This window comes from Poecile atricapillus, chromosome W (assembly GCF_030490865.1).
Source record: "Poecile atricapillus isolate bPoeAtr1 chromosome W, bPoeAtr1.hap1, whole genome shotgun sequence".
Lineage (NCBI taxonomy): Eukaryota > Metazoa > Chordata > Aves > Passeriformes > Paridae > Poecile > Poecile atricapillus.
Window position 1 is genome coordinate 43408032 of NC_081288.1, and position 13468 is coordinate 43421499.

The 13468-nt window shown below is 41.1% G+C and overlaps 1 protein-coding gene across 3 annotated transcripts in view; it reads right to left on the bottom strand.

Moving 5' to 3' along the window:
• Positions 1-13468, bottom strand: part of LOC131591420 (methionine-R-sulfoxide reductase B3, mitochondrial-like) — a 79489-nt gene that overhangs the window by 53073 nt on the left and 12948 nt on the right. For 2 of the 3 annotated variants that reach the window (XM_058862098.1, XM_058862102.1), the window contains exon 2: positions 6454-6580. In XM_058862098.1, the coding sequence (XP_058718081.1) occupies positions 6454-6580 (127 nt within the window). The remainder of the gene's footprint in view (positions 1-6453; positions 6581-13468) is intronic. The other variant, XM_058862101.1, reaches the window with a different exon arrangement.

The window sequence follows — 13468 nt, forward strand, 5'->3', positions numbered from 1 at the left end:
TGTACTTGGGATGGCAGTGGAGGAAAGGAGGGGGCTGGGGGAAAGTCTTGCCTCTCCTGCAATTCTCTATAACTTGATCTGTCTCCAGTCTTGCACTGGGTAAGGAACATTTTTGGAAAAGCACCGCCTGCTCTGTGGCCTTCCATTCCACTTCTCCCAGCACTGAGGGACATACCCAGCATGAAGACAGGAACTGCTGGGACACTCTGCTCCAGTTTATGCTCTGCTATGACCACCACAGAAAACACTGTAGCCCCCTCCCCTCCCAATCTGCTTCAAGGCTAAAGGTAGAGAGGAATAGTCAAAAAGCTTTGTAACTGCCAACTTCATTCCCTAATGGGCCTTCTGGAATTCCTTATTTTTTGTTAGAATTCAGCCATGCCTTATGGGTCAAGAAGATGGGGTCAAGCCCTGTAAAAGGGCCTTAAGAGGATTCAGTCAAGCCTTTCCTTGCTCTGCTCTCCACAGGACTCACTGACCCAGGCCAGAGCATTGATGAGGGAGTTCTGACCCACAGTGCACAAAGCTGCCAGCACCTCCCATCCCACAAGAACCTCTTCTCCAGACACAGCGGAGGGCACCTTTGTATCCTAGCCATGGATCCCTTCCCAACACAGCTTCTCTTGAAGGAAATCACAAACTGAGATATATATTTAGCTTGTAACTAAGAACAATTTCCCCTGCTTAGCATTCTCAGGGACACAACTTGTCTCTACTCATTTACTCTCAGATCATGATCTGTGCTGTAGAAACTTATGGTTAACCTAGCAGTTAAGTTATGGTAATGTTCAATCCTCTAGTGACTGACTCCCAGTCCACACTCTAGACCCATTCAAGGTTCCATCAAATTCCAAGCTCATACATTCCCTATGTGATCGTCTCCTCCATTGTTTCCCAACACACTCTTACTGACTTTAGGGCTCACATTGAATTCTTGCACATTTTCTTGCTTGTCCTCCCTCAGCTTAGCAATATAGAAAATCTCCTTCATTTCTGTGTGCTGTCATCTCTCCTTTACATCACAATCTTCTCTGAAACCTTCATCATATACTCCTCAGAGAAAAGACAAAGACAGGAGTTGCTTTTAATTGGAGGGAGAAAAAATGAAGGCAGGCCTTAAAGGACTTCGTAGTCCTCCTGTTAGACACTCTGATAACTAAAAAAAGTAACTTTTCATGAGAAGCTTTAAAACCCAGAAACACCCTGCTGAAAATTCATCTTTTCCATACCCAACTAAGCAGAAAACACACTAACTCTTAGCTGCAGAAGGCTCAGGAATGGAACACAGGAAATTTATGTACTCCCGGAATTAAAACATTTCTGCAAGAAGGGTAGAAATGGCTTGTGGTGGATCCTTTATGGGAGCAGGAAGAGAATAAGAACAACCTTAAAAGATCCATCAGAGAACACATTAAGGGACTGTCTATCTGCATGATCTGGGAGAACAAGAAATGTCTCATCATTCCAGTGCTTCTCAGTGCAAGAATCACCGAGGATCCCTCCACCCAAGTGGGACAGCATCTGTCTCCAGAGCAGATATGGGACAGTACAAAACTCCACCTGAACAAAAATTTAAAAAGAGTGTAGAAACAGAGTATAACTGCTAGGGAACATAACAGAAGGCTTCTAGTCTTCTTCATGATCCCAAGTTTGGCAAGTATCAGGCACTCTTAAGAGTATTACACCTGAAGAGATATCTACTAATAAATTTAATCTTAAAATGCATTAAGGCATTCTAGCCAAAAGAAATAATTGTAAATATGGTACATCAAATTTACTCCCCTTAAGACAGCTTTATCTAATTTTTAAAAATTCATTTTAAAGCCATTCCAAAAGTATGATAATTTTATGCTCTATTATGATAATACAGTGTTCTACTCTCATATGACTAAAAGGAAAACATATACACAGACATTGATATAATAATGACACATGAATGGTTTCACATGCTATTGACTATTGTGTTCACATAGTGGATATTTTCCACTCTTTTCAAGAGTCTTCCTCATAACTGCTGGGAGGCAGTAAACTAAGTATTTGTAAGACTGTTTTAAATTTTAAAATCTATTTTAGATCCAAATTTATATTTGCTTTTTTTTTTTTTTTTTAATTTAGCTGGATACTAATGAGTTTTAATTTTTGCCCCCCCAGCCAGTTCTGAGGAAAAAGTACATTAAGTACATTCATCTAAGACCTTGTATGATATACTTAAACCCAGAGCAAATTTTTATATTCAAGATATAAACCCCAGAAAATATGAATTTATAATGAAAACATTGGTATATATATGGTTCAATAACAGGCATTTAACCATAGCTGTATGGATGGTTTATGCTATGCAATATCACTCTTACTTTTATTTTCTTTTGGACCATGTGAACAGACATCTGTAGTAGTACATCTCTGGTGACACACATTGCGGAAAACTATGAGGAAGTTATAACATACATTATAGAAATTCTATCTCTGAACATAGACAATATGAAACATTCAGTCATACTCAAGTCACACCAAGTTTGACTGCAACTTCCATTCTTTGAATCCACAAGGCTAAGGTCTTAACTAGACTTTCGGTCATTAAAGCCGTATCTGGCAAACAGTACGCACACAGATATTTCATTGAGAGTTCAGAGGAACAAAGGCATAAAAATAATTCATATATGCAAATGTTTTCAAGATCTGTTCCTAAACATAATTCTTTATGTTAACACATTACTGCTAAAAATTCAATGTTGATACCTAGTAATTTTCTGTTGACTATTAATTTCAATTTTATGAAAAGACATTCTATTAAAACATAGAATTAAAGATTTAATAAAAGAATGAGAAACCATACTATAGTTATTTACTTAATAAAGACTTACACCATATGCCCAACACCATCTTCATACAGATGCATTGTAGTTTAATCTAATGCTAGAAAAGTATGGTTTCCTGCTAGTAGTTATTTTAGTAATTAAACACTACACAACAATTTAATATTATCTAGGACTTTATTATATGGAAAAAAAAAAAACAACCCCAAGTCTACCTCTATAATTTCTTCATCATTACTTTTACTTAATTTTACAAGCACCATAATTTTCTTTGATCTACAGGAGAGGAAAAGCCAAATTACCACATGCAAAAAATGTGATGTAAGCAGCACAACATTCAAAGTGTTAAAGAAATATAGGGTCTTTTTAAGAAATGAGAACCCATAATAATTAAAAAACACAGCAAAGCAATATAAGCTATCTTTTTACGTTATAGCTTGGTGGTCTGCTTCAGAAAACATATGTACATGGAATCATGACTTGTATCAGTTGCTTCTTAGTATGCATAAAGCAGATGAAGTAGTTTTTATATTAAAAGTTTGGTGGGGATTGTCATGATTTTGAAGTGGGTTTTTTTAAGAAACTTAATTTCTGTGAATTAAATCCCAGCAGGTGCTGAGTGCATCCTACATTTCCAAAGAAATTCAGAACATTCATCTCTAATAAAGTGGACTCAAGGAGCAACACCTGTGTCACACAACAGACACAATGGAGCTGAGGTCATCATTGACAATGAAGAAACCTTGAACCAATGTGATGGTAGCTTGCATATGGGCAAAGATTTTGGTTTTTTCCCCACTATTCTTGCTTTTCTTAAAATACCTGTAAATGTTCCTAAGGTCTCAGGGTGTATTTTCTGTATGAATGACTCCTAGACGGCAAGCTTTTCATGGAGCCCTGGGTGTGCAGAACAGCAAATGCCTAGTGCCATCTGCTGGGAGCGCCTGCTCCTGCTCAGACTTGCCATCTTGTCTACAAAAAATGTTATGGGCAAACAGTGCACTAGGTGTGCACACACTGAAACGTTTAGTCCTAACTTCAGACAAAAAAATGTTTAAAAAATACCGTTTTGAAGAACAGATCCGCACTCCAGGTGCTAATATACAAACAGAAAAAGAACAAGTAAAAACACTTCACCAGCACAAGTGAAACTCACAAGTGCTTAGAAAATAGTAGATCAAAGAAGGGACGGGTCATCTCTATTCTCAGATACCTCCCAATAGTATTTAATTAATTTAAATAATTAGGAGGAAGGGGGAGGAGGAAAAAAATCCCTTGTTTATGATCTACAACTGTATATTAAATATAAATAATATATTGCATTGTGTTACTTTATTCTTTACAGGAAGGACAGAAGTACCATTCCAAGCATAGAAATTGAAACAATACTTTCATTCAAATCCTTGTCCTGCAGATATTTAACTGCATAGTGTTTAAAACATTGTTTGAAAGCCCAGTTTAATGCTGTGACAGCACTTCGCTTCCTTACTCTGAGCACGGGCCCCAGAAGGTTAAAAAGTCTCTTTCCATATTGACTTTGCCACTCAATTAGAAGGTGGCCAAATCACACACTGTCCCAGACTAGGTGGACACATGGCATGGTGGCATGGTTACAGTATTGCAATTCACACACAACTGGAAGGTGGGAAAAGTACTAGCTCAAAGTGTTACATTATAAAAAACTCATGAGAACTTGGGGGGTTTTCTGTATATTCAGAAGCCAAAGTCACAGGGCATTGTGGCATTTAAGCAGATGTTGGCTCTACATTTCCTTCCCATGTTTTATTTGATACATGCTATGCCATTTACTTGGAATCCCATACACCACACACAAACACCAAACCAAAGGCAAAACAAGTCTACGTTACTTTTTAAGCATCTGGGGAATTTAGATTACTCTTAAAATATGTGAGATATGTGATTGTATATTATTCCACTGTTAGCAGATGAATTTGGGCTTATTATATATAGATATATAATATATATATATATATATATAAATATCTATAAATATCTATATCTATATCTATATCTATATATATATATATATAAAGTTGTCAGTTAGTGGAACTCAATCTATTAATGGTCCCACAGTTAGAGATCTAAGGGATGGGAATAAAGAGTAGTGTTAACTTTTTATTCCAAAATGTGACTACTGGATTATGACTGAAAAACAACTTGATAAAACAGCTAATGCAGTGTTTTGGAAACAGGCACAGAACAGCAAAATCTCCCATGGGCTGCGTGTGTTTCTAGCTGATCAGCTTGCAGATCTCCTTTAGAGAGTGGGGACACAAAGACTGAGTGCCCCCATGTTAAGGTAGACACCAGTAATATGAGCACATATCGAAAGATGCATAATGAGGGCTAAAGAAATTTGCTTACCCAATATTTTTAGGATTTTAAATCTGGCTCAGCAGCAAATATAACAGGAAACCGAGGTCAAGCTGACACAATGTGGGTTATTCTCTCTCTTCCTCAATATGTGTTTGCAGTTCCTATCAAGGTTAATAGGAGTTTTGTGCACATGTGGGGGAAATGGAACGTAAATGCTGCAAAAATTGGACTCAGATTTAGTTCAAATAAACTCTAATAAGCTTTAGAAAAATCCATCAGCTTGAAAACTGATGTCCTATCACCAAAAAAAATCTTTAAAACATCATCTCCATATGCTTGCTAAGTCGAGGTCTGGGAGAAACTGCTTGTAACATTCTGCACTCTTATGAACCAGTTGTGAGTGTAGCACTAACATCCAAGCTGGCTCATTTTTGAGGCTTCAAACAGAGATCAGCCACGACTGTATCTTTTTTATTTGGATGTCAAGAAAATTTCTAGTAATGTTCAAAATTAACTCAGTATATTTTCTCCCACATAACCCTGTACACTGACCTTTTACGCTGACATTACAGACTTGCAATTTAAGTGAAATAAAAAATACTTATGTTCAAGGTTTGCATGATATAATCAATTCATGGAGATGTGGCACCCTTCCCAGACCTAATGAACAAACCTAGACCTTACATGAAAAGTGCAGCTGCATGTGGGCATTGAATTGCATGTTTTCACTTAGTTATGTAGAAAAGTGTCACATAACTAAGGAATATGGTGTTGGAGGAATTAAAGAATTAAGTTTTAAATTCTACACACTTTTTTTACATGATTTTCAGTATAACACACTTGATTTATAAAAACTGTGGAAAGAAACACATGGAATATAACTATAATATAATGCTAAATATTTTGGAAAATATTTTTAAGTCCTATGATTTAATAGCAATCAATATGTGAAATTCGTTTAGATAGTCTCTTTTAAAATTAGGAATGGAATTTAATAAAATATTTTCAGTTTAATTACAAAGTTTTAGCCAAGAATGAGGAAAATAATATAAAATTTAAGATGAAGAATTTTGGACAAGTCAGCATTTCCAAGGTTCTTAAATTCTCAGATATGAAATTGCTCACTCAACTCAAGTGACTTTTACCCAAAAAAAAAAAAATTAAAAAAGTGTAAATAAACTTCTGCTTTAAAGGAGAATTTAAACAGAACAACCCATAGCACATTGTTTCCTGCAGCAGAGACACCCATTCCTACAAGGGCCTTTATTATGCATGACACAACAAGCAGCACCCATTCAACCTGAGGGAAGCCCACAGGCTCGCAGGGCCACTGGCTGGCTCTTTGTCACCAAATGCAGCAGGTTGAATGCAGACATCACTGTGATATCCTCACCAACAAAACCAGAGGCAAAGAACAGGGGCAAGAGCTGAGTAGGGAAGAAAAAAAAAAGAAAAAAAAATAAAGATGAGAACAAATTAAAACATCAAAAATGTTAAGATACATTCACAGAAAAAAACAATACTTAAAATTTTGTAAGACCACCACATGGGAGCACAACTCTAAATGCACTTTTCTTAGTGCGTTTAACCCATTTTTTCTACCCCACCCCCCAACATTTTGACACATATTACACAGTATTCAGTAAAACCATTTTATAATGCTACAAAGTGAGAGGGACTGGACATTTTTATAGGGGACATTCACAACAGCTGCTTTAGATACCCAACTGAGAGCAACTTGGGGTAGTAACCTAATCACAGGTGCAGGGGTACTAAGAAAAAAAACTTAGAACCTCAGCTAGATAGTAGGAATCCTGCTTGGAACACCCAGGAATGCTGGGCAGATCAAACATGCAGCCTTTTTCTATTTATTTTATTTAAACCAAGATCACACTCTGCAACATTTCTGAATGGTGAATGCTGGAAACCAGTCATTGCTAAAAATTGTTCTTTTGATGACTTGTTTTAGGAATGTGACTTTTCATTGTAATAAACTTGCCAGTTATTTTAAAACCATGGCTTTTCAAAGGCAGGAAATAATTCATGTTGTAAACTGTCCATGAGATATATTTAAACAATCTTCCAACCAGTTCAAATATAGCAAACAGAGAGATGGCAGTCATGAGATTTTATTTCAGAAGGGTTTAATGCACAAATACTAATTGTTCCATGCACCCCACAATGGGAAAGAGGAAATGCAGCTGCCTTATAGCCCAGCCATGCACAGCCACAGCTCACTTCAGAAGAATATGTGATGTGGGACTGGAGCCAATCCCCAACCAAAATCGGCACTGAAAGGCCCTGGGACTCTCGTGGAAGTAGGATCTGGCCCCAAGTAGTTGTGGAGCAGCAGGGCAAGTCTCCCAGCCTCCTCTCAATCTCACCCTTTTGTCTGTGGCAGCCCAGGAGCCGCGGGGGCCGGAGCCCCGCCATGGCCCCCAGCAGCGGCTGTGCCAGCAGGGGACAAACTGACCGCGGTCCCGTCCTGAACGGGATTCTGAGGGGAGCGACACTTAGAGAGCGCCCCAAACAGCTGCAGACGCCCCATCCCTGACAGCATTCACTGTCAGGCTGGACGGGACCTTGAGCAACCAAATGTAGTTGAAGTTGTCCCTGCCCTTTGATGGGGGTCGGATTAGGTGGTCTTTAAAGGTCTCTTCCGAGCTAAACCATTCTGTGATAATTCCATGACTATAACAAGGACCCAGCCCTCAGCCGTATCAATTACCAAACTGGTCTGGAGTGCATCTGACAGAAACGTGCCCGCATCCACACGCCTCAATTCGGTCGTACCCAAATCAAATTGGTGGCTGCGAGACCCCCGACACTTCCGTGCTGCCCGACGGCGGCGGGTAGGGTGCCGGGTGGGCACTGCGGGGCAGGCAGCCCGTGAGCGCCGTCACACACTCACAAACACGTCCCTGTCATAGCGGCGGCGGAGACGCGTGAAAACCAGCGCGAACCCCTGCGGAGCGAACCGCCAGGAGACCGGAGGGCTGCGCGCAGCCCCGCCCCAACTCCGGCACTGCCCCGCAGTCCCGCACCTCCTACACTGCCCCTCAGACCCCACACTGCCCCTCAGACCCCACACTGCCCCACAGCCCCGGCACTGCCCCACAGACCCCACACAGCCCCACAGACCCCACACACTCCTCACACCCCACACTGCCCCACAGACCCCACACAGCCCCACAGACCCCACACACTCCTCACACCCCACACTGCCCCTCAGACCCCCACACTGCCCCTCAGATCCCACACTGCCCCACAGACCCCACACTGCCCCTCAGACCCCACACTGCCCCACAGACCCCACACACTCCTCACACCCCACACTGCCCCTCAGACCCCCACACTGCCCCTCAGATCCCACACTGCCCCACAGACCCCACACTGCCCCTCAGACCCCACACTGCCCCACAGACCCCACACACTCCTCACACCCCACACTGCCCCGCAGCCGCGGGTGAGGCCGATCCCGCGCTCCGGCAGCAGCGGCATCGAGCGCCCCCTGGCGGCTGGCGGCCCGCGGGCGTGGCGCCGCCTAGCGGTCACCGCCCAGTGCGCTGCTGCGAGGCGCTGCGCTGACAGCCCGGACCGACACCGCCTCCCTGCCCCCCTCCTCCTCCTCCTCCTCCCTCTCCTCCCTCCTTCAACTGTAAACAGCTTAAAGGAAATTATTTTAAATCCTCGAGAATTATAAAATAGATCCTGGCCTCTTGAAAATGCCAAGTATTTTAGTGTTCACCAAAATGTTATTATTTACTCTCATCTATTCATAAAGATTTGGAGGATATGCAAGGCCTGAGAGCCCAGTAAAATATCACTGAGCATCCATGAAAGTGCTTTATTGCAGTTAATCAGATTTACTCTTTTATTGGTGATGCTTTGACTGCTATTTCTATTTACTCTGTACATTATAGCAATGCCCAGTAGTTCCAGTGGGAGGAGACCTCCTGGTGCCAGGTACCATATGCACACAAACCTTGCTGCACAAAGCTTACAGACCCCTAGAAGAATGGCTTATGAAGAATCAGTAAGGAAAAGTGCAAAGTCAAACTCATTGCAATTAACATGTTTGGTTTGGAGGTCTTTCACCCCACCCACCAATTCCATGGGTATAAAGAACAGATTTAGGGAGAATGACAGTAACATTGGGACAGGTTCATATCTTCCCTCTGCTCTTTCTGTGGTGCATGAAAGCTCGGCCATTATCTTTAGCAGGCTCAGGTGCCATGTTTATGTCTCTTACTTAAGAGGAACAGCCAGAGCATGACAAGAAACATAGGAAGAAGTCCAGAGAAGGGCGATGTCATTGGTGAAGTGTCTGGAGCACAAAGTGTCTGATGAGAAGTAGCTGAGGAAGCTGGGGTTGGTTAGCCTGGAGAGGAGAAGGCTCAGGAGTGATGTTATCACTCTCTTCAACTACCTGAAAGAAGGTTATAGCCAGATGGGGGTCAGCCTCTTCTCCCAGGCAGCTAACAGTAGGATGAGAGGATGAAGTCTTAAGTTACGTCAGGGGAGGTTTAGGTTGAGCATTAAGAAAAATTGCTTCACAGAAAAGGTGATTAGACATTGGAATGGGCTTCCTGAGGAGGTGCCATGGTCTAGTTGACAAGTCAAAGGTTGGACTCAATGATCTCAGAGGTCTTTTCCAGCCTAAAAGATTCTGTGAAAACACCGTTGTGGGAATAGAAGGCTGGTGGTTTAAACTCCCATGCTACACGTGCCTAGCACTCTATAGGTTAAGCAAAGCCCTCATGCTGGTGCTGGAAGTACCTGCCTGAGCCCCAAGTGAGCCCAGCTGTACTAGCACAGTTCCTCACCTTGCCAGTGCTAGGGCCAGGTGGCCTGGGGACAGCAAAGCTAACATGACTGTCACATGTCTGAGCCACAGTGAGTGCCACAGTGCTGCACTTCCACCACACACACTTACCACCCCCCATATCTTTATTGCAGTACTGCAATATGCCTCTTTCATCTAGGACAGATGCTACATGAAGAGGTCAGACCACAACACACAGTTCAGGGAAGGGGACAATGCATTTACACATCACTGTTTGGGTTTATTTTGTTGGATTGCCCTGTTTTAAAAAACATGTGCTGCTTGCTGTGCTGCCTGCAACACCTAGGACACTGTTGACTCCTCCACAGTTGTCCCTGGGTGCCATCAGAGCCCTTGGAGCTCCTTCACTGCATTTCACTCTTTAATAGAGTACATGGATCTTACATCTGTCTGGCTCTCATAGGAAGGACACCATGCTCAACAATAACTTGTGTATCTTTTAAGTAAAGATAATACAAATACAGCAGTAACTATGTCATTAGCTGGGTTTCAGAAGCAGTTTTCTAGGATGCACATTTTAACTGCAGAGAAGTCTCCCTTTTAGGAGCCCACAGTTGGCAAATATTAAGAAACTACCAGCTCTCAAAAGCTTCTATATTGTCCATTGTGGACATTCAGGAAACGTAAGTTTGGCCCCGAAATTATTAGCTATAAAGTAACATAGGTGGTCTGTCAAATTTGTCCTTCGGAAATTAAGAACTTTGTATGTACTCATGCTATGTTTTTTCAACCTCTGTCTGCAACTAGAAAAATTTCTTTGAGTGAAGGACAACTTCAGAGGTTAAATTCTGATATTACCACATCTTGATTTTAAGAGCAGTAGGGGAAACGTCAAGGGTCTTGGGAGCTCATAACACTACTGGCTTAAATTTTTCCATATTCAGTGTTTTTCCTGACAACTCAGCTCCAGAATTCCTAAAATTACATGAGAATCCCAGCTCTCACAAGAAAAAACATGAAGTTTTAGCTCTTTACAAGTAAATTAAAAAAACATTCACAAATTCTTAAGGGAAGGATCAGGGGTTTTTTCTTGCCCCAATAATAAGACCTTAGTAGTGTGAGGTTTCTACTTTTTTCCAATTTCCCTTCCCCCAGCCCCAAGCCTCTGGCCTCGTTTGGAGGTCAGGAAACAATTAAGAGATAGGCACACACTAGTCAGAGAGCCAGGCTCCCAGGCTCTTGTCAGGAATTCCTATGTTACTGGCAAAAGCAAAGAGCAAAAATATTGCTACACTAAAGAAAGCCAAACAAGTTAGAAAGAAGTAAAGGCCTGGGAGTCTAGTGTACTCAAGTGTTAAATTAACAGTTTAATTTTTATCAGTATTTGTTTTGTAAAGTTTTTTTAGTCCAACAATAAGTTTGAACAGTTGTTTTGCAAAGGGTTTACTTATAGCAAACGATAACCAAATGTTTCCCTGACAAAACTTAGTGGAGTATTTTGTATATAAATATACATATATATTTCAGTTCTAACATTTGGATATTTACTTTTTTATTTGGCTTTCGCTCACCTAAAGCTGCTGCCAGTCAAAGTCAGCAGACCGGACAGATCAACTCTCAGGAACTGCAGAAACAAAATGTGTGGCCTAAAGAAAGAACCACATAAGCAAGTGTTTCAGTAGATCATGTCTTTCTGATTTTGCTTTCTTATCTGTCTTTCTGAACAATTATTTATTCCCTAGTCATCTTCCCTTAATACATTCTGTGCTAACACAAAAGCCTTGGTCTTTTCTGTTCTCCACACTACACTTGGTGGCTTAATTTAAGGGACTTTACAGTGTGCAGGTAATATCTCAGGTTTGTCATGGTGTAAGCTAAGGTGCAGACAAAGGCAATGTTGAATAGCTTGTAAGAGATGTTTAATAAACCATTGTGAAGCTGTCAGCTGTGGCAGGAGACTGGAGTACAGGAAAACTTTTCAGCAGGGGCCTGATGATTGCTGGTTATTTATCAGCGAAATAAGTAGGGAAGATTTCCAGTTCCTACTCCAATCCAAGATCTCAAATCCTGAAACTAGCACCCTTTGCAGTGCACAAAGTATTCTTACACTTATATACCTCATTACCTGGGCTGTTGTAGCCTCCCAACAGCCTGAGAGAACCATGAAGAGGCAGCCTTCAACCCTCAAAAAAACCACACATCCTGTGAATATGCATTTGTGCTTTATAATGATATTTTCAGACAACTGCATGTTTCAATGCACCATACTGTATTTAAAGCATTAGGCACAAATTAGTAAAGGTAAGTGGCAAAAGCCTGGGAAAGGATAGTTTAGATTAGATATTAGGAAGAAATTCTTCACTGTGACTGAAGCAGGTTGTCCAGAGAAGTGGTGAATGTCCCATCCCTGTAAGTGTTCAAGGCCAGGTTGAATGGGGCTCTGAACGACCTAGTCAAGTGGGAGGTGTCTCTGCCTACAACAGAGGTTTTTTGAACTAGATGATCTTTAACGTCTCTTCAACTCAAACCATTCTGTGATTCTATGAAATCTACCTTTGAAGAGAGATTTTAGGCTCTGGATCTTCATGTGCTTGTACATCTGTTGATAATGCAATAGGTGTCATCAAAAGTTTGTGATTTGCTATTTGCTATTAAAATACCTTATAAAAGCTCACTGATGAGAATAAAATACTTTAATCATTAACAGCTAGGATAACCATAACCATAACCAAATTTAAGCTTCTCAAAGACTTAGAAGAAGAATAAAACATTCTAAATGAAATTAATTGCATTAACCTTACAGGTCTGTAGAAGTACTGTAGCATATAATTTGCACGCTTGTCAGCATATATCCCCCCCCGCCCCCCATACAATATTAGCTTCTCAATTACAGCCACAAAAATCTGAAGTATTAGACCTGAATTCCAACTCTACTTTCAAGACTCTCATTTAAAGCACGTTCCCCTTAGATGCTTGTGCTGGAATGTGCAAACCAAATGGCAATCCTGTGTACTTTTAGGAAGTTTACACTGTGCCCTGATAAAAGAGGTAATTACTGCCATACCTTGTAATATTTGAATGGAACACCAGGAAACGTCAAGGTTTAAACTTGAAGTTAGTACTGCTATTAGAAAGAAGCCTAAACAGTGAAATTCAAAACCTTTTTGTTTTCTTGAATTTTACATATTCTTTTATACTGGATTTTGTTCTTAAACCCTTCCCAGAGCAACTGAAACTCCAACTTATAAAAACCTTTCTGCAAAACGCACATAAAACATTTTCAAGTACTGGTTTGGCTCACATATGCTTTAGGACACTGTCAGATCCAGGTGTTTCAATGGCCCTTACTGATAGAAATGATCGTTAAAGCAACCAGAGAAGTCACTAACTGGGGAGTCTATTCAGTGCTTCATAACATGAACTGCAGCAGTTGTCCCTGCACCTGCAGAGCCAGCAGGGCTGGAGGTGGCAGACACCTGCCTGGGCACAACAAGCACGACACACAACACGGCTGCCCAAGCTCGAGGGG